This window comes from Melopsittacus undulatus, chromosome Z (assembly GCF_012275295.1).
Source record: "Melopsittacus undulatus isolate bMelUnd1 chromosome Z, bMelUnd1.mat.Z, whole genome shotgun sequence".
Lineage (NCBI taxonomy): Eukaryota > Metazoa > Chordata > Aves > Psittaciformes > Psittaculidae > Melopsittacus > Melopsittacus undulatus.
In genome coordinates, this window is record NC_047557.1 from 3,373,771 (window position 1) to 3,398,999 (window position 25,229).

At 41.6% G+C, this 25,229-nt stretch overlaps 1 protein-coding gene across 1 annotated transcript in view; it reads left to right on the plus strand.

Moving 5' to 3' along the window:
- The window catches only part of LOXHD1 (lipoxygenase homology PLAT domains 1), a 159,318-nt gene that overhangs the window by 72,121 nt on the left and 61,968 nt on the right, over positions 1-25,229 (plus strand). Inside the window, exons 16-28 of the mRNA XM_031045698.2 lie at positions 1,688-1,764; positions 2,601-2,797; positions 3,136-3,328; positions 4,163-4,323; positions 6,795-7,098; positions 9,467-9,621; positions 10,863-10,996; positions 11,844-11,992; positions 13,281-13,385; positions 14,100-14,228; positions 14,922-15,086; positions 19,164-19,345; positions 24,606-24,722. Of these exons, the coding sequence (XP_030901558.2) occupies positions 1,688-1,764; positions 2,601-2,797; positions 3,136-3,328; positions 4,163-4,323; positions 6,795-7,098; positions 9,467-9,621; positions 10,863-10,996; positions 11,844-11,992; positions 13,281-13,385; positions 14,100-14,228; positions 14,922-15,086; positions 19,164-19,345; positions 24,606-24,722 (2,068 nt within the window). The remainder of the gene's footprint in view (positions 1-1,687; positions 1,765-2,600; positions 2,798-3,135; positions 3,329-4,162; positions 4,324-6,794; positions 7,099-9,466; positions 9,622-10,862; positions 10,997-11,843; positions 11,993-13,280; positions 13,386-14,099; positions 14,229-14,921; positions 15,087-19,163; positions 19,346-24,605; positions 24,723-25,229) is intronic.

Sequence of the window (25,229 nt, forward strand, 5' to 3'; positions counted from 1 at the left end):
CCTCTGGGAAGGAAAGAAGAGGAGGACAATAAAAGATAATATCCCTTCAGATGGACAAAATGGAGACCTATCATCCTTGGTCTTCCAAAACATCAGCTTACTTCTTGATCACCATGGCAAGTCCAACTGTTCATGACTGAAAGCTGTGCTGGCTTATTACCAACAAGTTGCCATAGGTGTAATCCATCTGGGCATCATAGAATCATAGAATCACAGGCTGGTTTGGGTTGGAAATGGCCTAAAGCTCATCTATTTCCAACCTCCATGCCATCAACAGGGGCACCTTCCACTAGATCAGGTTGCTCCAAGCCCTGTCCAACATGGCCCTATGATTTGCTGGTTTCCATGTGTGCTGGCTCATCAGCAAAATCACGGATGGAAACTGAAATGGGAAATGAGCTTCCCTTCTTTTTAGTGTGAGGGTCAGCTAAGGAGAACATGTGTGGCATGGTCATGTTGCAGGAAACTTGCAGAACATCTGCACTGAATGTGTTTGTGCAGAAGCAGTTCTTCTGTGGTCTGATGTCATTCACATAGCTGTGTGGCCACCTCCTAAAAGAAACAGTTTTGGTGGATTTGTTTTTCTAGTTCTGGGAATTATTAAAGCAATTTAAATACCCTGTGTGGCCTGCCAGAACTTGCTCACTTGTCCCTTGTTCACCCACACTGGTTTTAAGCAGTATTTTTAACTGCAAAATAGGCTGCTGCAAAGAGCTGTGTACCTGGGAAGAATGGGCTTTTTGGGAACTGCTTGCTCTCATGTGCTGTCTGGGGGACTGAAATGGCCCCAGTGTGCTGCTGTGGGAAACCTGACCCTAAGCAGATGTTTACAGGAATACCCTGAGCAGTCTGGGTTTGAAGTGGAAAGTGAGAAACCTCTGCCAGGGTCTTTGCCATTGTCATACAATGCTGGTTGTATGGCATATGATGGGGTTGGGGCTGTAATTCACTCATCCCTGAGGCTGAAGGAGCAGCTGTTAAGGTTACACAATTAGCAATTGGTTTCCCTACATTTTCCACTCACATTTTTTTTTCCTGTATTCTTCTTGATTTTCTTCTTGATTAGTCTAGTTGAGTCACTAGATAGAGGTTGAGAAGCAAAGGAAATTCATTCTTTTGCTGGTACCAGCTGTCTCTACAACCTATTTCTGAAACTGGATCAACATAATTCATCCCCTTCCTGGTGGAGTAAAGAGTGTGGTATACTGACCTGTAAGGAAGGGAAAACTGATGATAAAACAGAGTAAGCAAACAATAAGAAGAAAAGTGGGAGTTAAGTAACTTAGATGATATAAAGGTTGTAATAAATGTGGCTTGTAATAAAGGCTGCAAGTATTTCTGGTCAATGAAGGCCAAAGCTCTCAAGAGACTGAGCCTGCCCATTTACAGGAATAACTTGTGACTGTGGAGTTTGTGCTTTCAAGACAGATGGACATCACAGCATATGCTCATGTACTGAGAACAGGGCTCTTATGATCTTGACTTTTGGAAAATAGAGGTTTAAAGTGTGACTGCTGTAGAGTCTGGTCAAGCTTCTGTGAATTTAACAGAGATAAAGAGCACCTTTGTGACTGTGGTGTGGATTTTTACAATGTGGATTTTTACTATGTGTAGAGCCAGACTAGGTTTTGAAAGGTATAATAGGTCCTAATTATTCAAAGATAACTTACTTCTGTTTGTAAACCAGATGGCTTGACAAAAATGAGGATGACGGTCAGATTATCAGAGAACTAGTACCTGCTGGGGAGTCACCAATGCTAAAAAGTGAGTTTAGCTTCGAAAAAGACAAGGTCTGAGTTTGACCTTTGTATGTACGTATTTGTTTCCTTTATTCTACTTTGTAATCCATGTCAGTTCACAGTAAAACTATTGGGTGTTTTTTGCCATTGTGCAAGAAGCTGAAGTGGGTTGCTCAGGAGGAAAAGCCTTTGACCCTTAAACCCTAGTTTACAAATGAGATTAATTTGCAAAAAAGAGAACAAATACAACATAAGTGTAGAAAGAAACTTTGATTTTTAATGTTACAATTTGTTTAAAAACTGCTTTCTTGTACAGCTTCCTCTGAAGGATCTTGAATTGCCACTGCTTTAGTAAATTTCATTAAATAACATTGTGTTCCCTGAAGAAAATCACCAGAAAGATTAAATTGCCCTTTTCTGAAGAACCAGGGCTCAAATAGTACAATTTTCTTTAGAAAATCGCACTTACGGAGCTCAGGCTGTGATGCTTTTTGTTCTGTTTTAGGAAAAGGAATCAAAGTTATTGAATTAAATTGTAAATATGAAAAAAAAAGTGAAATCACCTCACTTTCCCAGCCATTTTATGGATTGTTAATCATCTAACAGTGAAAGAGAGGCATACAGAACATTTTCTGCTTATTAGTGTAACTGTTGCATCTCTTATGATTTGCTGAATAACTCTAAGGTATGACATCTTACACAGCGTGGCCCTAAGATGCTGGATACATGAACAGAGGAGCAAACTCCTTTCTGTGTCTCCAGTTGGAGCCCTTATTCCCTGTAACTTTTTGAAGCTGATTGCCTGGCTGAGCACTGGAAATGCCACTTGTGTGTCTGTGTTCTGTAAATTGATCTCTCTAGATGTCAGTTATCACATCAGTGTGAAGACAGGAGATGTCCCTGGTGCCAGCTCAGACTCCAGAGTTTTCATCAAACTCTACGGTGAAAAAGCAGACTCCAGCAAAGAGACTCTCTTAGTCTCCGATAATGATCTAGGCAATTATTTTGAACGTGGTCGAGTGGATGAGTTTACTATAGATACGATGGACATTGGTAAGGTAAGAATTAATTGTAGGTGTCTTTGTACTTCATGCAAGTGTCTGAATTCACAATCAATGTAACACTCAGGACTGAATGTGATATAAGTCTCTGACTTTTACACTGGATATTGAGAAAGACATTTTCTGCAGACTACTACACTGGCACTCTGACATACATACTGGCATGTGAAGAGTTTTGTAAGTTTATAGTTAAATACATATATAAATCATGTACATGAACATGGTGTAAGAACAGGGTGCCAAGGATAGGGGTTTTTATATATTTTAAGTAAATTCTGTTGTGTTGGGTTTTTTCTTGCCCTTTTTGTTTTTGTTTTTGTTTTTTTTTTTCAAAGATCAAGAGAATACTGATTGGACATGATAACGTGGGTCTTCGGTGTGGCTGGTTTTTGGCCAGTGTCCAGATCACAGTTCCAGTCCAGGGAAGGCAATACATGTTCCCCTGCAACCGATGGCTTGACAAAGATGAGGCTGATGGCAGGGTGGAAGTGGAGGTCTACCCAAGTGAGATTTTGCCTATTGAGAAATGTAAGAGAAGACACATTGAGAAATGCGTGCTGTTTTATAGCTAGCACTAAATTTGTCTCACTAGCATTTTTAAGGTAGAAGACTCCACTGTGTTAGACACCAAAACCAAAAAGAGCTGTCCCAAAGAGCTTATGTTTGTAAGAAAAGTAAATTATTCTCATGTTTTTTTTTTTTTCTAAAATACCTGGAAAAACGTTACTGAGGTTTTAATTTCTGTTTCCTGAGATCATATGAAAGATTTATGGCCTGAGCAGCAAAACAGAGCACAAGGCACTGTGCTTCATTGCAATAACAGCAGGTTCTGCTTTATTCACATTTGCTGTCTCCCTGTCCCAGTGCTTCACCAGCATACCTCACATCCTGCCTGTATTACTCCATTGCCTGGAAGAGAGGAGCTCTTTGATAAATAAGGACCAAATCCCTACTGCATATCTGAGTTTCATCAGTAGATACATTTTCTTTTAAGGATGTGGCTAAATTTGCCTTGGGATCTTGAGAAAGTATGCCGTGGTTTTCCTCTGCTCTATGTAATTCCCTCCCTTGTATTATATTAAGGAGATCATTTATCTGCACCACAGTTAAAACTGGAATGAAATTCCCTTTTAAGGCTCTATTTTGCACCACTCTGACACTGGCTTGATACTTGTTAAAGGAAAACTGTTAAGCTAGTCCTCAGTAAAGAGCTGTGTTATCTCACTTTCAGTTTAGATAAGAGCAAATGGTTGGCTACATGGTCATTTGTTAAGACAAGGTAATTTAATTTTGAACCTGAGCCCTAGGGAGTGTTGTTATTTGAGCTTCTCTGCTAATTTAATGGCTTTATTTTTGGAGTAGTGATAAACTACGAGGTGTCTGTAGTTACTGGAGACGTGCGGGCCGCAGGCACCAATGCCAAAGTCTTCATGCAAATTTATGGCGAGACTGGCAAAACTGAACTTATCAACTTAGAAAACAGATCGAACAACTTTGAGCGGGGAGCCACAGATGTCTTCAAGGTACGATGAATGCAGTCATTGCTGCTTCTCTGAGGGGAAAGAAATGACCAATCAGACCTGAATCATCAATACAATAATTGTCCCAGTCCTACAAACAATAGGCTTTTTAACAAAATTGCCAGCTCTGTTGGTATCTGTTGACCTCTATCCATATTTTGGGGAGGTTTTGTATTTCTTTGGGGAAGTTTTGTGTTTTGGGGAGTGACTTTCATTTTGTGAGGGACTGGTAACAAAAATAGCATGGAAGAATACAGTCTAATAGCAGCATTTGTTTACCTTTACTTTCAAAAGTAGGTACTCATGTTAGACCTCAAAAGACCTTAACCTTCTATTTGGGTTTGATCACACATTACTGTCCCTTTTCTTTATCTAGCTGGGGAAAAAGAAACCCATACAGAATATGAGATATCCTGGCCTTGCTGTTAACCACAGATACATGTTGTCAGGCCAACCCTGCAGAGGTTTGCTGCTGTAATTTCTGAGAACATGTGAGTGCCCCATGGATTTTACTGCCTGTGGCACCACTCCAGGATACACTGCACTGGCATGGTGCTTAGGGTGTATAGCACACTCCTTCAAATACCTGTGTGGCCAGTAGTTAGGTAATGGAATTATCTTCTTTCTTGGATGAGGTTTCAGAGCAAGGACAGAATGTGCTGTCAGGGCATGTCATAGCCATGTCCTTCTATACTGAAGCAACCTCAGGAGACAGAAAAGCACAAAGTACAGATGGAAGTAGGCATTAAGACACATTTGGCATATGTGCTCACAGCACAAGGCTCAGAATAGTGGTACCTTGGTCTCCTTGTGAATTTGCAGTCCCACAGAGGTGGGATCCAGCTTATCACAGTTAAACACCTACTTGGAGCTGATCATGGAAGACCGGGGTATTCTTCCTGTTGTCACTGACCAAATGAAGGTGGCTTCATCCACAGCTTTACCACAGTTCTGAAATGTGCATTTTTGAGATCAGTTCAATTTTCATGCCTCAGTTTTGTACTTTATAGAATGGAGTTAGTGCTGTTTATCCAGTTTTAATGAGTACTTTGGGATGTAAGGTGATTAGCACCTTATAAATGCTTGCTTTTTTAAGACTGTCTATAATTTTAAGATTAGGCTTCTCCAATTTTTAAAGAAATAAGCTTTCAAAATTTATGAGTAAGAGATATTAGCCCATGTCAGATTTACAGTAAAGCCGTATGTACAGTGTTCTGTTTACATAGCCATGCTTATATCCTCAGATGTTTACTGCTGGACTTCAAAGTTCTGCCCTTTTTCCGTGTGGGGTTGGTTGGTATTTTTTTTAATAAACACCCAAGGCAGAAGCTCTGATGCATTAATATAAAGATTCTCTATCTCTTTCATGATATGAATATTTACAGAAAGGTATGGGTAATAATAAGATTCTGTGAGCTACATGCTAATAGGAAATTACATCAGTTACAAGACAGGGCAAGAAAAATTATTATAGCAAATCCAAGGATAAAGGAATGTAAGAAAAGAAGCATTTTTTATGCAAGGACAGCTGGATCAATTTTAGTTTTCTGATAAGCATTTTGTGTGCGATTGATTTTGGTTTAATCTGCTGTAGAAGAAATGCTTCTAGACTGAAACCTTATATGCAAAGTTGCCAGAATTCAGCCTGAAGCAAATGTTTGCAAGTTTTATAACATAAACACTGCCTGGCAGCATAAACGATCACCAGAAACAAGCCATTGGTTGTTGAAGGATTTTGTGGAGTAAAACTTCCTATCCAACTTCATTAGGTAGTAATCTGGACAAATAATCTAAATGAACAAGGTTTTGTATCCACTGTATTGACTGGAGAGATGGAAACCTTCTTACTGATACAGTCATCTGCCACTGATGTATTGTAATCACTAATAATTGTATCCTCTCTGCACAGCAGTGAAGTGAGAAAGTACTTTTCTAATTTTCCGGATGAGAAAAATGTGAATGATGGTCCATTTCAGAAATCAGGTTATATGAGTCCAAGTTTACTGCCTGTTTGCTTTACCATCATTGCTTCTTGCTTGGCTCTTGTCTTGCGCAAAGTATTAAATGGAACTTATTATTAATTTAAAAACTACCTCAGGGACTGAGAATCTGTAAAAAAATACTAGTACGATAGTCTAGCATATTCACCTTTAATGCCAACATAGAGACAATACTGGTGAGGTGAGCAATGGCAAAGTAGGGAGCCCAGTAAATATGGATTGAGCTTCTATTGTAGCCATGTTTCTTCTGAATATATTCAGCTCAGTCTGTTCAGAAGATGAGATTTGGTGATGTAAAGTGTGAAAGAATAAAATAGGAAGGAAAAAGAAAAGGTAAGCTTGCATAAAAAGTTGGTCCTATCCTTGCTTAGATGTTTTGGGTGGTAGAGGTGATGCTCCTCATTTTTAAGAATGTACTTTATAAAGTTAAGATGTCTTATATCCTCCTGGATGCTGACTTTCCCTTGGTGGCAGAGAGAGGCTGCAGATGTTGGCAAGATATATAAGATTCGGATAGGCCATGATGGGAAAGGCATTGGGGATGGCTGGTTCCTGGAGAGTGTCACACTGAAGCGGCTTGCCAAAAGGACAAAGGTCTCTGATGAAAAGAAGAAGAAGAAAAAGAAAAAGTCTGAGGAGGAGGAGGAAGAAGAGGAGACCAAGGAGGAAGAAGTAATGGACATCTATATGTTTGTGGCACACCGCTGGTTGGCAAAAGACGAAGGAGATAAGGAGCTTGTGGTGGAGCTGGTGCCTGATGGAGAATCTGCCCTGGAGGGTAAATATCAGAGAGAATATGTGTGTGTATGTAGATACAGTAGTTGCAGCCCTTATAGAAAGGGCTTCTTCAAATACATAGCAAATAAAACTAACACAAGAGGCAATATAGGCCCACTGTTGAACGAGGTGGGTGCCCTGGAGACAGAGGATACAAAGAAGGCAGAAGTGCTGAATGCTTTCTTTGCCTCTGTCTTTACTCCTGCAGACTCTCCCCAGGGGCCCCAGACTCCTGTAGCCCCAGAAGGAGTCAGGACAAAGGAGGAGTTTGCTTTGGTAGATGAGGATTGGGTTAAGGATCAGCTATGCAATCTGGACATCTATAAATCAATAGGTCTGGATGGAATGCACCCACGGGTGCTGAGGGAGCTGGCAGAGGTCATTGCTAGGCCACTCTCCATCATCTTTGGTAAATCGTGGGAAACGGGAGAGGTGCCTGAGGATTGGAAGATGGCAAATGTCACACCAGTCTATAAGAAAGGCAAGAAGGAGGACCCGGGTAATTATAGACCGGTCAGCTTTACCTCCGTCCCTGGAAAGGTGATGGAACAACTTATTCTTGACTCCATCTCTAGGCATATCAAGGATGAGGGGGTTATTAAGAACAGCCAACATGGTTTTAAGAAGGGGAAGTCATGTTTGACCAACCTTATAGCCTTCTATGAGGAAGTGACTAGGTGGAGGGATGATGGTAGAGCGGTAGATGTGGTTTTTCTTGATTTCAGTAAGGCATTTGATACTGTCTCCCACAGCATTCTCATAGATAAGCTAAGAAAGTGTGGGCTTGATGATCAGGTAGTGAGGTGGATCAAGAACTGGTTGAAAGGAAGAAAGGCAGAGAGTTGTGGTCAATGGGGCAGAACCTAGCTGGAGGTCTGTGACCAGTGGAGTCCCTCAGGGGTTGGTGCTGGAACCAATGCTATTTAATATTTTCATCAAGGACCTGGATGAGGGAACTGAGTGTACCCTCAGCAAGTTCACTGATGACACTAAACTGGGAGGAGTGGCTGACACACCAGAAGGCTGTGTTGCCATTCAGCGAGACCTGGACAGGCTGGAGAGTTGGGCAGGGAGAAACTTGATGAAATTCAACAAGGGCAAGTGTAGAGTCTTGCATCTGGGGAAGAACAACCCCATGTACCAGTACAGGTTGGGGGTTGACCTGCTGGAAAGGAGTGAAGGGGAAAGGGACCTGGGGGTCCTGGTGGATAGGAGGATGACCATGAGCCAGCTATGTGCCCTTGTGGCCAAGAAGGCAAATGGCATCCTAGGGTTCATTAGAAAGGGTGTGGTTAGTAGGGCAAGAGAGGTTCTCCTCCCCCTCTACTCTGCCTTGGTGAGGCCACATCTGGAATATCGCGTCCAGTTCTGGGCCCCCCAGTTCAAGAAGGACAGGGAATTGCTTGAAAGAGTCCAGCGCAGAGCCACAAAGATGATTAAAGGAGTGGAACACCTCCCTTATGAGGAGAGGCTGAGGGAGCTGGGTCTCTTTAGCTTGGAGGAGACTGAGGAGTGACCTCATCAATGTTTACAAATATGTAAGGGGTGGGTGTCAGGATGATGGAGCTAGGTTTTCTTTCAGTGATATCCAGTGATAGGACAAGGGGCAATGGCTGTAAACTGGAGCATAGGAGGTTCCACGTTAACATCAGGAAGAACTTCTTTACTGTGAGAGTGACAGAGGACTGGAACAGGTTGCCCAGGGGGGTTGTGGAGTCTCCTATGTTGGAGATATTCAAGGCCCGCCTGGACAAGTTCCTGTGTGATGTACTCTAGGTTACCCTGCTCTTGCAAGAGGGTTGGACTAGATGATCTTTTGATGTCCCTTCCAACCCTTGGGATTCTCTGATTCTGTGATTCTGCTTGGAGAATGCTAACCACACTGTGTTGCTTTGCTGGACCATTTATGGCCCTGCAGCAACCCCAGTGCCCCAGGCCTGCAGAGTAGCTTACACTGCGGTTTGGTTAATCAGCTCTGGGGAGGAAGAGTACAGTGGTTAAACTAGGGGAAAGGGGGAGGAGACAGCCCGAAATGGGAGTATCCTAAAGATACTCCCATTCTATAGGATATCTGTAGATACAGATCTCTACAGGTATCTGTAGAATTCCTCAGGACTTGTCTCCAGTCTTGAATCACACAAGTTACCACTGTGGGTAGGAGTTTAGCATAAGTATTCACATGTTTAGTGACAATGGATGAAGAAAGCTAGAGCTACTCATGTTTGAAGATAGATGCAAACAAGCTCTAGACAAAATCTTTATTAAAGCTGACTGTGCTGGCATTCTGAGGCTCCATCAGATCCATGGATCTGATGAAATATGGCTATTTCTTGTCTTCTCCTGATCTGCTCTCGCAATTTTACTTGCAGAAAATACGTATGAAGTCCATGTTCTCACTGGGAGTGTGTGGGGGGCTGGGACGGATGCTAATGTCTTCTTGAGCATCTATGGCATAGGAAGAGGAGACACGGGTGAGCGCCAGCTGAAAAGGTCGAATAATCTCAACAAGTTTGAGAAGGGACAGGTAATGCATGAACTCAACTCACTCAAGCAAGAAGGAGGCTGACAGAGCTCTCAGTTATCATGCTGGCCTTTCATTCTCCGCAAGGCTTGGCTTCTTCTTTCAGCTTACAGCTCAGATTAGTTTTCTTTCTTAAATATATTACTTAAAACAAAATGCATCTAAAAATTTTTCAGGGGAAAACCATTTGAATAATAAGCTGAGCACCAATTCTGAATTGAAGTTACCTTTTGCATCTGCTTCTTGTGAGCATTCTGGTAATAATGTTTGAAAACCACAAACTCTAAATTAATATTGGAGGATATTTGTGAGGGAGCTCAAGTATGCCAAAATTTAGATTACAAATATGATTCTAAATGTTCTACTGTGCCACTCAGGGAGTAAAAACAATATTACACTATGTGCTGTAATTGCATTATAATACAGTCCAACTGAACAATATCTCTTGTAGGTTAAATACTTGCCATAAAAGTGTTCATGAACAATTAACAAGCTAGTATTATAGCCAGGTATTGTTTAAGGAATAATTCTGAATAACAAAAACTTACAGAAACAATAAGCAGCTGTGGAAAACTTGCCATCACAAAAAAAAAGAGCCTAAGGTTGTTAAATAAGCTTTTCGCTGTGATTTATAAACTTGGCACTGGTGAAACTGCAACCTGCACATGGTTTTTCATTCTGTGGGAATAGCTCTAAGCTGCAAATATAACTTTCTGTGCTTTTGGAAATATAAACTCAAAGTCCACCAACAAGTTAATCACATTAAGATGCTTAAAGTGTTATGATAACAAAGGCCATCCTGTCACACTAATACACGTAATAAATGAACATCTTGGTTGTAGTAAAAATAGGAAGAAATTCTGTGGTTTGAAATAAAACATGGAGGTGTACACGAGAGTTTCCATGTAGTCAGTACCTTTGTGTCCAGTTCCAGACTCAATCTGAGGGAAAATACTAAGCCTCAAAGGGATGAGATTTAGATCAAACGAGTTAAACATAGAGGAAGCTGAAACTGAGGTAAAGAAAGGAGTGAAGGCTTGTGCACCTCAATTTAACTGTGTTCTAGAAGCCAAGAATGAGTGTTAATGGGAGAGCTCAACTCTGTAATTATCTTAGTACATCCATGCAAAATAGGTATAGAAATACCTATTTTTTAATGAGAAAAAATATAACCCTTGCGCGTTTGCTGCCTGTCTTTCCCCTTTTCTGGGAAATCTGTCATTTGTCTCTTGCTTCCTGGGCAGGTGGATGTGTTCACCATCAAAGCCATTGACCTGGGTGAGCTGAAGAAACTGCGTATCCGCCATGATAACTTGGGAACCAGTCCAAGCTGGTTCCTGGAGAGGGTAGAGATTGTTGACCTCAAGGACAGCACCACGTGAGCAGCCTGTTGCACCCTTTTTTTATGGTCAGAAATGGGGGCACATTCTCAGGATCCCACAGAACCATGGGAAGGTGCAGGAGATACAGGAGGGCATCACTGTAGTTTCTCGTAATCTCACAGGAAGCCTTGGGATGATTGTGCTGCAGCACCTCTGTGGGCGGTCCCCAGCATCTCTGCAGCTTGGGAACCAGCAGTGTTTTGAAAAAAAACTCAGCTTTTCTGTCTCCTGTGAGTGTTTCTCCCTCCTTGCAGAGCCTGCACTCATTGTTCCTTTCAAAGCTACACTCTGGAAGTTCCTGACTTCACATTTTGTTTGTCCTTTGTATTTAATGTGAAGATCTGGGCCAAAAGCAAGCTGCAATCTAAGCAAACTTCCATGATTTTCACAGGATAAGCAAAGTGTGGGCTGTAAGAAACCTAAAATACAGGCTTGCCTTTGATCTGGAACGTGCTTGCAGTCACATGCTTAATAGCTGTGCAGTGCTCTGGTGGGTGGAACTGCTTGTAAGGACCTCAAATGGGTCCATTCTTGGTAAGTGTAAAATGCCTAAGAGACTGGAGGTTCCCTTGAGTTATTTAACTTTTTATGGGAGTGAAAACCAAAAGAAATCATTTGTATGAGGTTGACAGCTCAGAAACAACACTTTACAGTAACTGCTTGCTAACCTATTTACAGATTTAGCTCCCACAAATGATACAGAGCTCAAAGAAAACAGATGTATTGTTCAGCTTCAAGTATTTTTGCTTTTTGTTTTAAAGTGGCCTCTGATCTCTGCTTGTGTATGTTATTAAAGCCTGTGAAGTACTGTGTAAGTGCTGGGTGCTGCTGTCATTCTTGTAGGTATTATTTCCCATGCCAGCGGTGGTTAGCAGTTGAGGAAGATGACGGTCAGATTGTCAGGGAGCTGGTCCCAGTGGATGAAGCATTTGTAAAGAAAGATTCGGAAAATGAAGGCCAGTCTCTTGCAACGCTGGGCCTGGAACAGAAAGGTTTATGTTAGCCTTGTATTTCTTCCAATGTGGGGCTGAAAAGAAACCAAGTTATTAGCACTGCTGAGGGCATTAGCAGTTAACAAGCACTGGTCTGTGCGTAATTCTGCTCTGACCATGAAATTTTCAGGTGTTAATGAAGTGTGAAGTGCATGTTAGCCAGTGAGGATGGACATTCTTCAATTTTGTGTGATTTAATCATCCTGCATGATTGGAACCAAAGCAAGAAAGCTGGGAAGATGTATAACACATTCAGTCATCATCTCACAAGTGAAATGCACACTTGTTGCTAATATCTGAGGCATGAATCCCAGTCATTTCACATCGTGGACTGGAACGGTTGAACACTTCAACATAAACCAAGCAGAGAGCAAACATGACCAGAGAAAGGGAAGGGACGTATATATGTCTTAATTTCCATCCTGCTGCTTGTGTCCATTGTCTTCCAAAAAAACTTTGTCTCCCTTGTATGTAATTTTGCACAGTAACTACAGAACAATGATATACTCTTGCATCTTATGCTGAAAGGTGCTGAGTGCCCAGCACTTCTGTTTCTTCACTCCCAGTGAAAAGTCCTATATTCACCCCTCATATGCTTTCACATACAAGAATAATTTCCACAAATTCTATAGCCAACAGATTTCCACAAACTGGGTAACCCTTTAGTTCAGGAGGACTTTCTGACTGAGCAGCAGCTTGGAAACATATGTGTAACTGTGGAAGAAGGGTGACCATTTGGAAATCTTGAGTAGGTTTTTACAGTGCAGTGATGACAATAATAGACTTTTCCACAATTTTCATGAGTTTAAAGTGCCTGCTAGATGATGGTGTGATAGAAATCTCTCTAAGGATTCTGTGATAAAGGGTGTGTTCATGAATATGAACTGCATACATCAACATGCACATATTTCATGGTATGTGCTATATGCCCATATCTATTATTTGTTGCTATTAGAATAAGCGGGGTAATGTGTTGGGTTTTTTAAATGTAATAGCATTATAGGCAGAGGGGGATTTGAAGAGCCTTACAGCTTAACAGGAAGCAAATGGGAAGGCTTGAGCACATTTCTTATCTATAGATATGCAGACAATGTACTGAATGGCTGGAGCAGTACATTGAATCTGCAACCAAATATCCCAGCTCACCCCAGGAGCTACCACAGCATACAATGAGAATTAGAGATTACAATCAAAATAAAACCCAAACCAAACATACATATGCAATGAAAAGTAGAATTAATTTTTTCTCAAACTTCACACTCTTTAATCAAGGTATTTTATCTGACAGCTAAATCAACAACATACACTGTGAAAGTGAAAACCGGGGACAAGAAGAATGCTGGGACAGATGCCAATGTCTTCATCACACTCTATGGAAGTAAAGATGATACAGGTATGGCTTCACATAATGGAAAAGGATAGCACCTCACTGCTGGACACCTGAAAAGGCAGGTCATGGTTCCCTCAATGCCCATTCTTCACTCCTTTTTAGCACAATTCCTTGTTCTTGCTGTCCCCACATATATCGTGATAAGTGGGAGCATACCACCAGCTGCTGTAAATCACTGCTGAACTTTGCAATGCTGATTTGCACCAGCTGCTTATGTAAAAGCTTTAATTTCAATTACAGAAACAGCACAGTTGACTGGGACTACATTACCAAGTACTGAATGTGGTGAATGATTTGCTTTCCTCAGAGATGAATCAGCATGCTCCTGAAATCCAGTTCTCCTCTGCTTTTTTGAGTAGCTCAAAAGTATTTAATCATCTGATGAACAAATCCTCTTGGAAACAGCCAAGCTGTGTGTGCAGTGACTCAGATGTCTATGAGAGTCATAAGGAACTGATGGGCAGGACTGATTTCTCCAGCTGTGAATACAGCACACCAACATTGTCCCTGTGACACTGCCAGGGGATCACTCAAGAAAGGAATTCTGTGTATTTTGCTAGTTGATGCAGGTTTGGGTTTGGGGGAAGGGACAAAGCTCAGATCTTGCAATGAAAAACCATTTTTTTACATTTTAGCCACTTCCCTCATGCCATTTTTGACATTCCCAAAGGATTTGTTTCACATGCTGAACAATGTTCTTTTGCCTCACCACAACAGGGATAGTCAGCCTAAAGGCCTCAAAGACTAACAAGAACAAATTTGAGCGTGGGAAGGTAGATGAGTTTACAGTGGAGTCTGTGGACATTGGAGACCTGAAAAAAATCAAGATAGGCCATGACAATAAGGGTAAGATTATCTGCTTTGTAAAGTAGTATTTCTAGTGTGCTAGACACATTGTTGTATAAAAGTACCTGCCTCCAAGACCTCGAACCTAATTTAGCTTTTAATGACAGATCCTTGGTGTCTCTCTGGCAGTTGCTGCTACTATAGCACAGTAGTGGCAACTTGCTGGTAGCTTTGCAACCTCTCTCTCTGTAAAAGGCTCTCTAGTTTTGCAGCTGCATCTTTAGAGAGGTTTCTCATACATCACCAAATCATGGGGGTTTTTGTCACATCTGTAGGCTTGTCTCATTTATTTATGAATATTTTTTGTTGTTTCAATCATCAGGTCTTCGCTGCTTTTTAGATATGGCTGTGTCTCTACTGCAAACAGGGAAAGGAGTGGAAGGATGCATGGATTCCTTCCCTATGGGGCATGTTTGTTGATAACTCCCTGTCTGATTACGAAAGCAAATTAATTCAAGGGATGTAGTTATTAGCACTTCCACATACACATCTTTAACCTGACACATACAGAAATTAAAGCACATTAGCTCAAACTTGGACAATTGCTTGCATTGATCTTTATGGTATCCATTCTATTTTTCCATCTGCAACAGAGAGGTAGAATTCTTTCTCAAAAGTCTGAAATTCAACACTTCTTTTGCTGTTGTCTGTAAAGGCTTTGTGGATTATTCATTGTCATCTCTCCAACCATAGGTAATTCAACTGGCTGGTTTCTGGAGTGGGTGGAGCTTGATGCTCCCTCACTGGGACAGTGCCTCAAGTTCCCTTGTGGCCGTTGGCTGGATAAATCAGAGGATGATGGAGCCGTTGAAAGAATAATCTTTCCTGCAGAACTGCAGACAACAGAGTATATCCCATGTGAGCAGAATGCCAGTTCCCCAGGATACACCCATCGTTACAGAAGATAAAATTTCACTAGCTTATGCAGTTTTATTGCTTCGGCCTGTCCCTTGAACTGGCTTTGAAAAATTTGTAAATGCATCACATGCCAATTATTCTGATGATTACAAAAAGGTTCATCAGGGTGCCCTAGACCAGCATTTCCTGTATTTACCAAATTAGAGAGTTATGAGAAGCCGTGCGGCTTTGTATGATTGTCTTCTTGCTCCAACTTGCCCTGTCACCTCCAAGTCCTCAGCCCATTCCAAGCTGTCTTCTTTGTCTCCAGTTTCCCTTTGATCTTGCTCCATTTTAGTATTGTTGTTTCTGTTGACGAAGCAGACACTTTGGTCCCACTTCCTAGACTTGGTTCCCTCAGTGCCTTTGGCACTGCACACGTCTCTCTTTTTGAAAGACCCTCTTCCATAGCTTCTTCAGTGTTGTGCTTTTCTGGTCATATTGAACCAGTCTGCCTCTTTTACTGTTCTCCAGTCTTTCTTATTCTTCATTTCCCTCTAAAATAATGTTTGGGGTAAACTCAGCTCCTTCTGAGCAATAAGCTTCTATTTTTCAAGTCTGCTATGATATCTCAAATTCTTCTATTCAGGGAAATTCTTTTCCTGTCTCCAGAATATTGAGAATCAGATAATATGGCTTTCTTGAATAAATGACTGAAAACATAACTTTGGTTATTTTGTAGCTCTCTCCTTTTTCACATGTGCATCCTTGACTGTGTGCAGGGAACTCACAGCACCATGACTGTTTGATTTGTTCCTCCTTGATTTATTTCATTTCAAATTGTTAACAAATGTTTCCTAGCCCACTCTCAGGGGGCTATCAAAACTGCCTTTTCCCTTTATTATGTTGGATGCCACAGTGATGCAGAGGATGTCTGGAATCTAAGAGTTGATTTCCATCCCCATGCCGTGACAAGGTGCTCCCTAGGTTCATGTTGAAGGTTTCCTTGACACTGGCTGGCCAACCCTCCAGTGTCTGGATCCTCATACCCTGCAGTCTGTATGCTAAAATCACAGAATCATAGAATGGCTTACAGTGGAAAAGACCTTAAGATCATCTAGTTCCAACCCCTGCTGTGGGCAGGGATATCTCACAGTAGACCATGTTGCCCAAGACTGTCTAATCTGGCCTTGAACACTGCCAGGGATGGAGCATTTACCACTTCTCTGGGCAGCCTGTTCCAGTATCTCACCACCCTCACAGTAATGAACTTCTTCATTATATCTAACCTGAACTTTGCCTGTTTGAGTTTGAACCCATCACCCCTTGTTCTGTCACTACAATCACTACAAATTATCTTTCTTCTCTGAGGATCTGCAAAAGTCTTCTTTTTGTGACTCTCGTATGCTTTGGCCGAGCTAATTTTTTTATTTCTCTTGTCTTGCCTTGCCTAAACTGTCTAGAGCGGAAGAACAGATACTCTCTGCTCCTTTCCTCACTTTTGTCAGTCAACTGGAAGACATTCAGTCTTTGTGTCTGAAAAAAATAAATTTGTAGATAGATACAGGGCGTAAGTTCAAGGGAATGAGTATAACCCAGAGACATTATATGTGTTTCTCATCAGGTTTTCCTCATGTTATCCCAGGCAATATTTGTTTGCAGATGTTCACTATATAATTTATTAATATCCCTGTATATTACAATGATGTAAAGGTTTCCAGCATATCATGCCTTTAAGTACATAGTTTGTATAAACCTGATTTTTGTCAGCAGTCCACATTCAGCCTTTCAAAATAAGCTTCTCTGGTGAAAAGCTTGCACTAGATTTGGTGTCAGATTTGGCCCTTTCACCATTCAAACCATTCCCACGGTGCTATTTACTGCCTTCTGGTTTCCTACCTATTAACCCTGGGCTTTCAGCTTGCCAGAGGTAGCTAAACCGGTTTGATGTGTTTTATGGTGACTTGTGCCAGAATCATTTCACGCTGAACAAACGATAAAAACATGTCATCGTCAGCCCAATTAAAATCATCCCTGTGGGGATACAGTTTTAAAAGTGCCATGTAAATGAAACGGGCGTCTGACAGCTGAAAGTTGTGCTGCTGGTGACCTTGTTACAGTGCCACTTTGCTGATTCAGTTCTAAGCTGATGTTAATATTCAAGCAACAAGAGCAAGCACCATGAACTTCAGCAGAGATCGTTTTTAATTCATAATGCATAGAATGTGATTTTTGATCTCCAGGATTATTTTTTTTTCCTCCTCTTACATACTGGAGAAACTATTCCAGTTTACTTGTAGCACAGCAGAGTGGATTTCATTGGGTTGGACAGAAAAGAACATTAAGTATCTCCAGGCTGACTCTCTGTAGAAGGAAACTTCATCTATGTTCTTCTGAGAGCTGTATTTAGAGAGCCAGGGTTTTTAATGAATGATTAGTCTCTGATAAGCATAATTAGAGTTACTCCAACAGTAACAGTTATGGTGCCAGAAACCTTCTCTCTACCCTAACAGAGATGCTGAATCTGTAATGTAGCGCAAAGAGCTGCGGTGTGAATAGCAAAGATGACTGAAGTCGCTGCAGTGTAGGAGGATGCAGAAGACAAGCAGCTGAGAAGATAGTAGTGAGGGTGGGAAACGGTGGAACACTGGGTGGGCCATGTATGGAAGAGGCATGGCCAGGCATGGATCCTGGTGATAGCACTGGCTGTGCTTAGAATAGCAAGGCGGCCCACAGGGATTGTGTCTGCCTGTGGCAGGACAACTCCCTGTGATAAATCAGTAGTGCCCAAGCACCATCTTTCATCAATAGATTACAGAAAGGATTTAAAGGAGAGTGGGACACAATTCAGTTTTCCAAATGGCACACCTGAATTTACATGTCCTCATGGCAGTGAAGTGTCTGAATTTTTTTTTCATCAATAAATGTTTTTTCATTCACAGAAGGTGAATTTGGAGAATGATTCAGCTAACCCAGAGGAAGATGCCTGCGTTTGCTTGTTTGATTCTCTCTTCAAACTACATTGGCTTTAGTGATTACATTTGTAGATGTACAAACCTATCTGATGTGCAGACACCTCAACACAGATTTCTTACTCTGTGAGATAAACACCATCTCACTTTGGAAACAGGATAGTCAGCAAATCTATAGCAGAGCCAGAACAGAGCCCTAGTCTTATTCCATGGCCAGTCTTATTCCTGAGCAAGTCTGAATCATGTTCCAGCACAACTCAGGACTGAGGAGCTATGAAGACAGGAAACAACAAAAGGACTTATCAGATTCTGGGGTCACAGGACATTCTGAAGAAACCAAGGAAACAGAATAAGAAAGTATTTAGGGGCTTGACCTTCATGGTTCTGCATTCAGGTGACCTGGTAGTTTGCCTTGGTGTTACAGAGAAGATAGTATAAAGAGGAAACTAGATTAGAGTGGACAACCGAGCATTTTATTTCTTTTCATTATGATTGATTTTTGTCACTTGTTTAGTAATGAAAATAATAGATATTTTTACCAGTAAGGCTATCTCAGATATTTATGTACTGCTCCACTTGGCTTAACTTCATCCATCTGCCTAGTTGCTCTAAAAATTCTGAATTCATGTTTTTCTTTAAGACTTGAACTGCTGAAGTAAGTCTAATTTCAATAACTTTAGACAGCAAGCATAAATATACTGAGTGCTTTCTGATCGTGGGCTTAATCACAAAATATCAGTAAATGAACATGCATCAAGGTCAATTGGCCTTATAGGGTTAAAGGAAGTTCCTCTGGCTTCTGGAAGTGTTCAAGGGGAGGCTGGATGGGGCTTGGAGCAACCTGGTCTAGTGGAAGGTGTACCTGCCTGTGGTAGGGGTTTGGAACTGAATGAGCTTTAAAATCACTTCCCACTCAAACCAATCTATAATTCTATGATTCTCATGGTACTGACCAGCTTGATAATTAAATGACAGTGTGTGATTCCTACCCTGTCCTATAAAACTGTTGAATTTTCTAATCCAGATTTGCTTCATTGTTTTTTGGGTTTTTTTTTTTTAGGATTATTTGATTGTTGCTTACTAATTTCTGATGGTTTATTTAACTTTTTGCCTTTTCCAAAATCAGTTGTTCCTTATGAGATCACGGTCTACACCAGCGATATCTTTGGAGCTGGCACAGATGCAGATGTCTTCATTGTTCTCTATGGAAGTGATGGGATTTGCACTCAGCAAAAGTCCCTGTGTCTCAACAAGAGAGAGCAAAGAATGTATTTTGAAAGGAACTCGGTCAATCAGTTCATTGTGGAGGTAAGACTGAAGATGTGTTCTCTCATCGGAGCAATGTAAAGCTATTCCAGCTGGACCAGCAAATGAGCCGGCTTCATTTGGAGCTCAGCTCAGATGCCTCTATGCAAACACCCATAGCATGGGGAACAAACAAGAGGAATTAGGGAAGTGTGCACATCTATGGGGGTATGTTATAATAGGCATTAGTGAAACATGGTGGGATGGCTCCTATGACTGGAGCGTTGGAATGGAAGGTTACAGGCTCTTTAGAAAAGACAGACCCAGAAGATGGGGAGGAGGAGTTGCTATTCATGTTAGGGATAGGCTGAAGAGTATGGAGTTCTGTCTGGGGACATGTGAGCAGTCAATGGAGAGTTTGTGGGTCACGGTTAAAGGGAGAATAGCAATGGGAGACATTATTGTGGGGATCTGTTACAGACCGCCTGATCAAGAGGAATCTGTGCATGAAGCACTCTATAGACAGATAGAAACAGCCTCACACTCGCACGCCCTTGTTCTCATGGCAGACTTCAACCACCCTGATATCTGTTGGAGGGATGGTAGGGCCCGGCAAAAGCAATCCAGGAGGTTTCTCAATTGTGTGGAAGACAACTTCCTTCTGCAAGTAATAGAGGAGCTGACAAGGAGAGGTGCCATGCTTGACCTTGTGCTCACCAACAGGGTAGGGCTGGTTGGATATGTGACACTTCAGGGAAGCCTTGCATGCAGCGGTCATGAGATGGTTGAATTTGAGATCCTCAGGACAGTGAGAAGAATATGCAGCAAGCTCACTGCCTTGGACTTCAAGAGAGCAGACTTTGGGATCTTCAGGAACCTGCTTAGTAAGATTCTATGGGATATAGCCAGAGAGGATAGGGGGGTCCAAGACTGTCGGTGGATATTCAAGGATCACCCACTACAAGCTCAGGATTATTGCATCCCGACTAGAAGGAAGAGCACCAGAAGGGCCAGGAGACCTCCATGGATGGATAAGGAGCTGCAGAGGAAACATCAAAGGAAAAAAGAGGCTTATGAAAGGTGGAAGCAAGGACAGGTGGCCTGGGAATAATACAGGGATGTTGTCCAGGAAGCTAGGGACCAGATTAGGAAAGCTAAGGTCCAGTTAGAAGTAAACTTGGCTAGGGATCTGAAAGATAACAGGAAAGGATTCTATAGGTATGTAGCGAATAAAAGACAGATTAGGGACAACACAGGCCCCCTCTGGAAGCTGTCAGGAGAACTGTCTACCCTGGATTTGGAGAAGGCTGATGTTATTAATGACTTCTTTGCCTCAGTCTTCAATGGCAAAGGCTCTGACCACACCACCCAAGTCTTGGAAGGCAGATGCAGTGACTGTGAGAATGAAAACCTTGGGCCCACTGTAGGAGAGGATCTGGTTTGAGACCATCTTAAGAACCTGAATGTACACAAGTCCATGGAACCTGATGAAATCCATCTGCGGGTCCTGAAGGAGCTGGCGAATGAAGTTGCAAAGCCACTGGGCATCATATTTGAAAAATCATGGCAGTCAGGTGAAGTTCCCGATGACTGGAAAAAGGGAAATATAACCCCCATTTTCAAGAAGAGGAAAATGGATGACCCAGGGAATTACAGACCAGTCAGTCTCACCTCTGTGCCTGGCAAAATCTTGGAGCAGATTCTCTTGGAAGGCATGTTAAGGTACAAGAAAAACAACAAGGTTCTTGGTTACAGATATCATGGCTTCACTGAGGTGAAATCCTGCCTGACCAATTTGGTGGCCTTCTATGATGGGGCAGTTGATGTCAACCAGCTGGTCTTGTGCAAAGCATTTGATACTGTCCCACACGACATCCTTGTCATTAATTTGGAGATACATCAATTTGATAGGTGGACAACTTGGTGGATAAAGAACTGGCTGGATGGCCGCACTCAAAGAGCTCTGGTCAAAAGTTCAATGTCTAGCTGGAGGCTATTAATGAGTGGTGTCCCTCAAGGATCGGTGTTGGGACTGGTCTTGTTTAACATCTTTGTTGCTGACATGGACAGTGGGATTGAGTGCGCCCTCAGCAAGTTTGCCGATGATGCAGAGCTGTGTGGTTTGGTTGATATGCTGGAGGGAAGGAATGCCATCCAGAGGGACCTTGACACACTTGTGAGGTGGGCTGATGCCAACCTCATGGCGTTCAACCATGACAAGTGCAAGATCCTACACCTGGGTCGGAGCAATCCCAAGCACAGCTATAGGTTGGGCAGAAAAGAAATTCAGAGCAGCCCTGCAGAGGAGGACTTGGGCATGTTGGTCAATGAGAAAATGAACATGAGCCGGCAGTGAGTGCTTACAGCCCAGAAAGCCAACCGTATTCTGGGCTGCATTAAAAGGAGCATGACCAGCAGGGCAAAGGAGGTGATCCTGCCCCTCTACTCTGCTCTCGTGAGACCTCGCTTGGAGTATTGTGTTCAGTTCTGGTGTCCTCAACATAAAAAGGACATGGAACTGTTGGAACAAGTCCAGAGGAGGCCACGAGGATGATCAGGGGACTGGAGCAGCTCCCATATGAAGACAGGCTTAGAGAGTTGGGGCTGTTCAGCCTGGAGAAAAGAAGGCTGCATGGAGACCTCATAGCAGCCTTCCAGTATCTGAAGGGGGCCTACAGGCATCCTGGTGAGGGACTCTTCATTAGGGACTGTAGTGACAGGACAAGGGGTAACAGCTTCAAACTTACACAGAGGAAGTTTAGATTGGATATAAGGACAAGTTCTTTACAGTAAGGGTGGTGAGGTAGTGGAATGTGTTGCCCAAGGAAGTAGTGAATGCTCCATTCCTGGCAGTGTTCAAGGCCAGGTTGGATGAAGTCTTGGGTGACATGTTTTAATGCGAGGTGTCCTTGCCCATGGCAGGGGAGTTGGAACTAGATGATCTTAAGGTCCTTTCCACCTCTAACTATTCTAAGATTCTATGATTCTATAGAATTATTGAGGTTGGAAAGCACTTTTAAAATAATTGAATCCAGTCTCTAACGTAAATTGTCAAGTTCACCAGTATATCATGTTCCTCAGTACCACAGCTACAGTCTTTTAAATACCTCCAGGGATGGTGACTCCACCAGTTCCCTGGGCAGCCTGTTCCAATTTATATTAAGCAGAAACTCCTACTGTAGCACTTAAGGGAGAAGAATGCGTAAACTTTTATAGATACCACAAATTAAGGAACTAGGCATCAGGGAAAAGGAAATTATTCTATTTCTGAAATATTTAATTCTATTTTAAGTCTTATGGGTTTTATTAAATAAATTTGGGGAGAAGGTTAAATCTCAAAGATCTTTTGCTTGCATATTCTTATAGAACTCTATGCAGATAGTAAGTCAGTGCACATCAGTGAGTGAGCTCATTTACATGTAGGGTATTCAGCTATTCCCTTTCATAATATACTCATTACTAAGAATTTTCAAGAGGCAAGGCTATAGGCAATCCTGCTTTGGCTTATCCTTCTGGTACTGCTTCATGCCCTTACCCTCCATCCATGGCTGCAACACCAACACTGACTTCACAGAAGAACTTACAACCTCTGTATTTTGAGTTTTGTTTGGTTTTGTAATTAAAGGCAAATCTTAAACTAAACATTTTTTAAAAGTTAAAATACTTCCAGCCCACATTGTTGTTATATGGCATGAATCCTAAAATAAATCCCCAGTGTGATTGCTTAAAAATAAAGAAAAAGTCTTATTTAGTAGAGTTTCCACACAGTTTTTCATAATAGAGATTGCATTAACCCGTAGGTATAAATCTTAAACTGAATGTTATTGCTATTCCTTTATTCCGTATGATTTATTTTAGGCTGGGTAGAACCTGAAACATCAGTACTTTTCTTAGATGAAGCAAGGGGAAATGCTGTTTGTTCTCCAGATTTATAACATTATATTAACCTGTCCCCAAGCCTCAGTCTTTGCCAGTTCCTCTAGCTACAGGAGATGGGGATGAAACAAAATATATTCTTTCACCTACTTGTGTAGATCCATAATTTGGAGTTCAACAGACCTTAAAAACAATTCTGAACACACAAACTGAGAATGGCTCATTTATTTTAGTGTTTTAACTGCCTTTACCATTTTGTATTTTGCAAAAGAGGCAAAAAAAGGTTAGCGACTGTTCTCAACTATGCTCCAAATTGATGATTTGCTGCAGATGCCTACAGCAGAGTAAAGACCACTTCTTTAACATGGATCTTTACTGGTCAATCATCATGTTATTAATATGTATTGATTAAAAGTTTCATTGAAAGATTAGTATTTGGACAGAAGAATAGAGGAGAAAATAATTTTACTTTAGTGCTTATTTGTGTGCATATGTGAGTTTTAGAAATAAGTTTGGGTCATTCAATTATTTTGCAATGAATCTTATGCTGTCTAAAGTCATGACAGGGCTGGTGAAGTCAAACCTAGTTTGTATAGAGTGTGAAACTCCTTGGCTAGTGTGGTCAGTCTTACTGCACTGATTATTGATGTCTTTGCTTCAGTATGGGGCAATTCTATCAGCTGGGAAGGAAAGGAGGGACTAGTCTCCAGTGGTTCAAAGTGAGATGTTCAGTTTCCTCATGTTTTCAGGAAAACAAGATTCCAAGTCCCTATGGATAGAAAGACAGCTCAGTGTGCTTCTCCTATGAACAAGAGGTTTGCAGCCAGCCTTATTTTATTTAAAGACCAACTGCACAAAAACTTGCAGTGAAATAACCAAAAGCTGTTACTTAAGAGAAAGTACAGTTTTTCCCGTTCAATCCTTTGTAAGGGAGATGACTTAAAAGTAATGAACTAGTAGCAAATTACTCAGGTAATAAGATGAGGAATAAAAGAAATTAGTATCCACTTCATACGATAGTGACCCTCTTGACCTGTTCAGACTGACACTGGGATTCTGTGGCAAAACAGGAGAGATATGATATAAAATGCCAGGCTGTTAATATTGTACATTGACCTCAAAGCTATTCTTCCAGTGTTTTAAGAGTGCATATAAGTGTTTAAAAAGAAAAAGGATATAAAATAACAACTTCAAAAGCATCAGTATTGCAATTTCTAAGCATTTACTTTCATTCCCACTCATACAGAGAAATTGAGCTGCAGGATTGCTGCTGTGCAGCCAAACCTATCTCATACTGTTGGTAATTTGTGTAAGGTAAGATTGTCTCAATATTTGGAACAGAAGTTCAGGGAAACCCTGTAGCTAAAATTCAGGTTAGGGCATAACTGACATCAGCTCTAGTATCTTCAGCATATCTTTTTTTTTTTTTTTCTGTGGATGGAAACAGCTGGAAGATGTTGGTGACATTATTGAAAAGATCCGCATAGGACACAAGGGTGGAGGACTGAACTCCGGATGGCATTTGGACCGTGTTGCGATTCGGAGGTTGTTGCCAAATGGAAAGGTAGGCTGCAAATCCCAGCACTCTGCAGTATGTTTCCATTAGCAGCTGCTTCCATTTCCCAAAGAGCATCTCTGTACACAAAACATGATTAACAGTGAAAAATGATTCCCTAAAGAACAATGAACACTAATGAACTTCCTAGAGCTTTGTATATGGGGACAACAACCATGTATTACCATGTTTTATTCTTCAAATGTTGATTGTAAGATTCCACAGTCATTACTTTGAACAAAAATGCTCTTTTCATTCTACCTTTTGACTAGAGTAGACTTATTCCATCCTGGCCGTAGATGGGAGCAAAGCAGTGATGTGGCTCCTCAGCCTTTTGGATGTCTTAGCTAATTTTTATCTGGTTTGTGAAGATGAAATCTGCTTGCTGAATTTGGAGGGAATGGTATCATGACTTGCTTGCTGGACTGAGAGGGGAGATTCTTGAGTTTGTACCCATCACTGTGCAAATGCAGCTGAAGAAGTAGGGGGCTGAGCCAATGTCCCTGTGCTGCACTG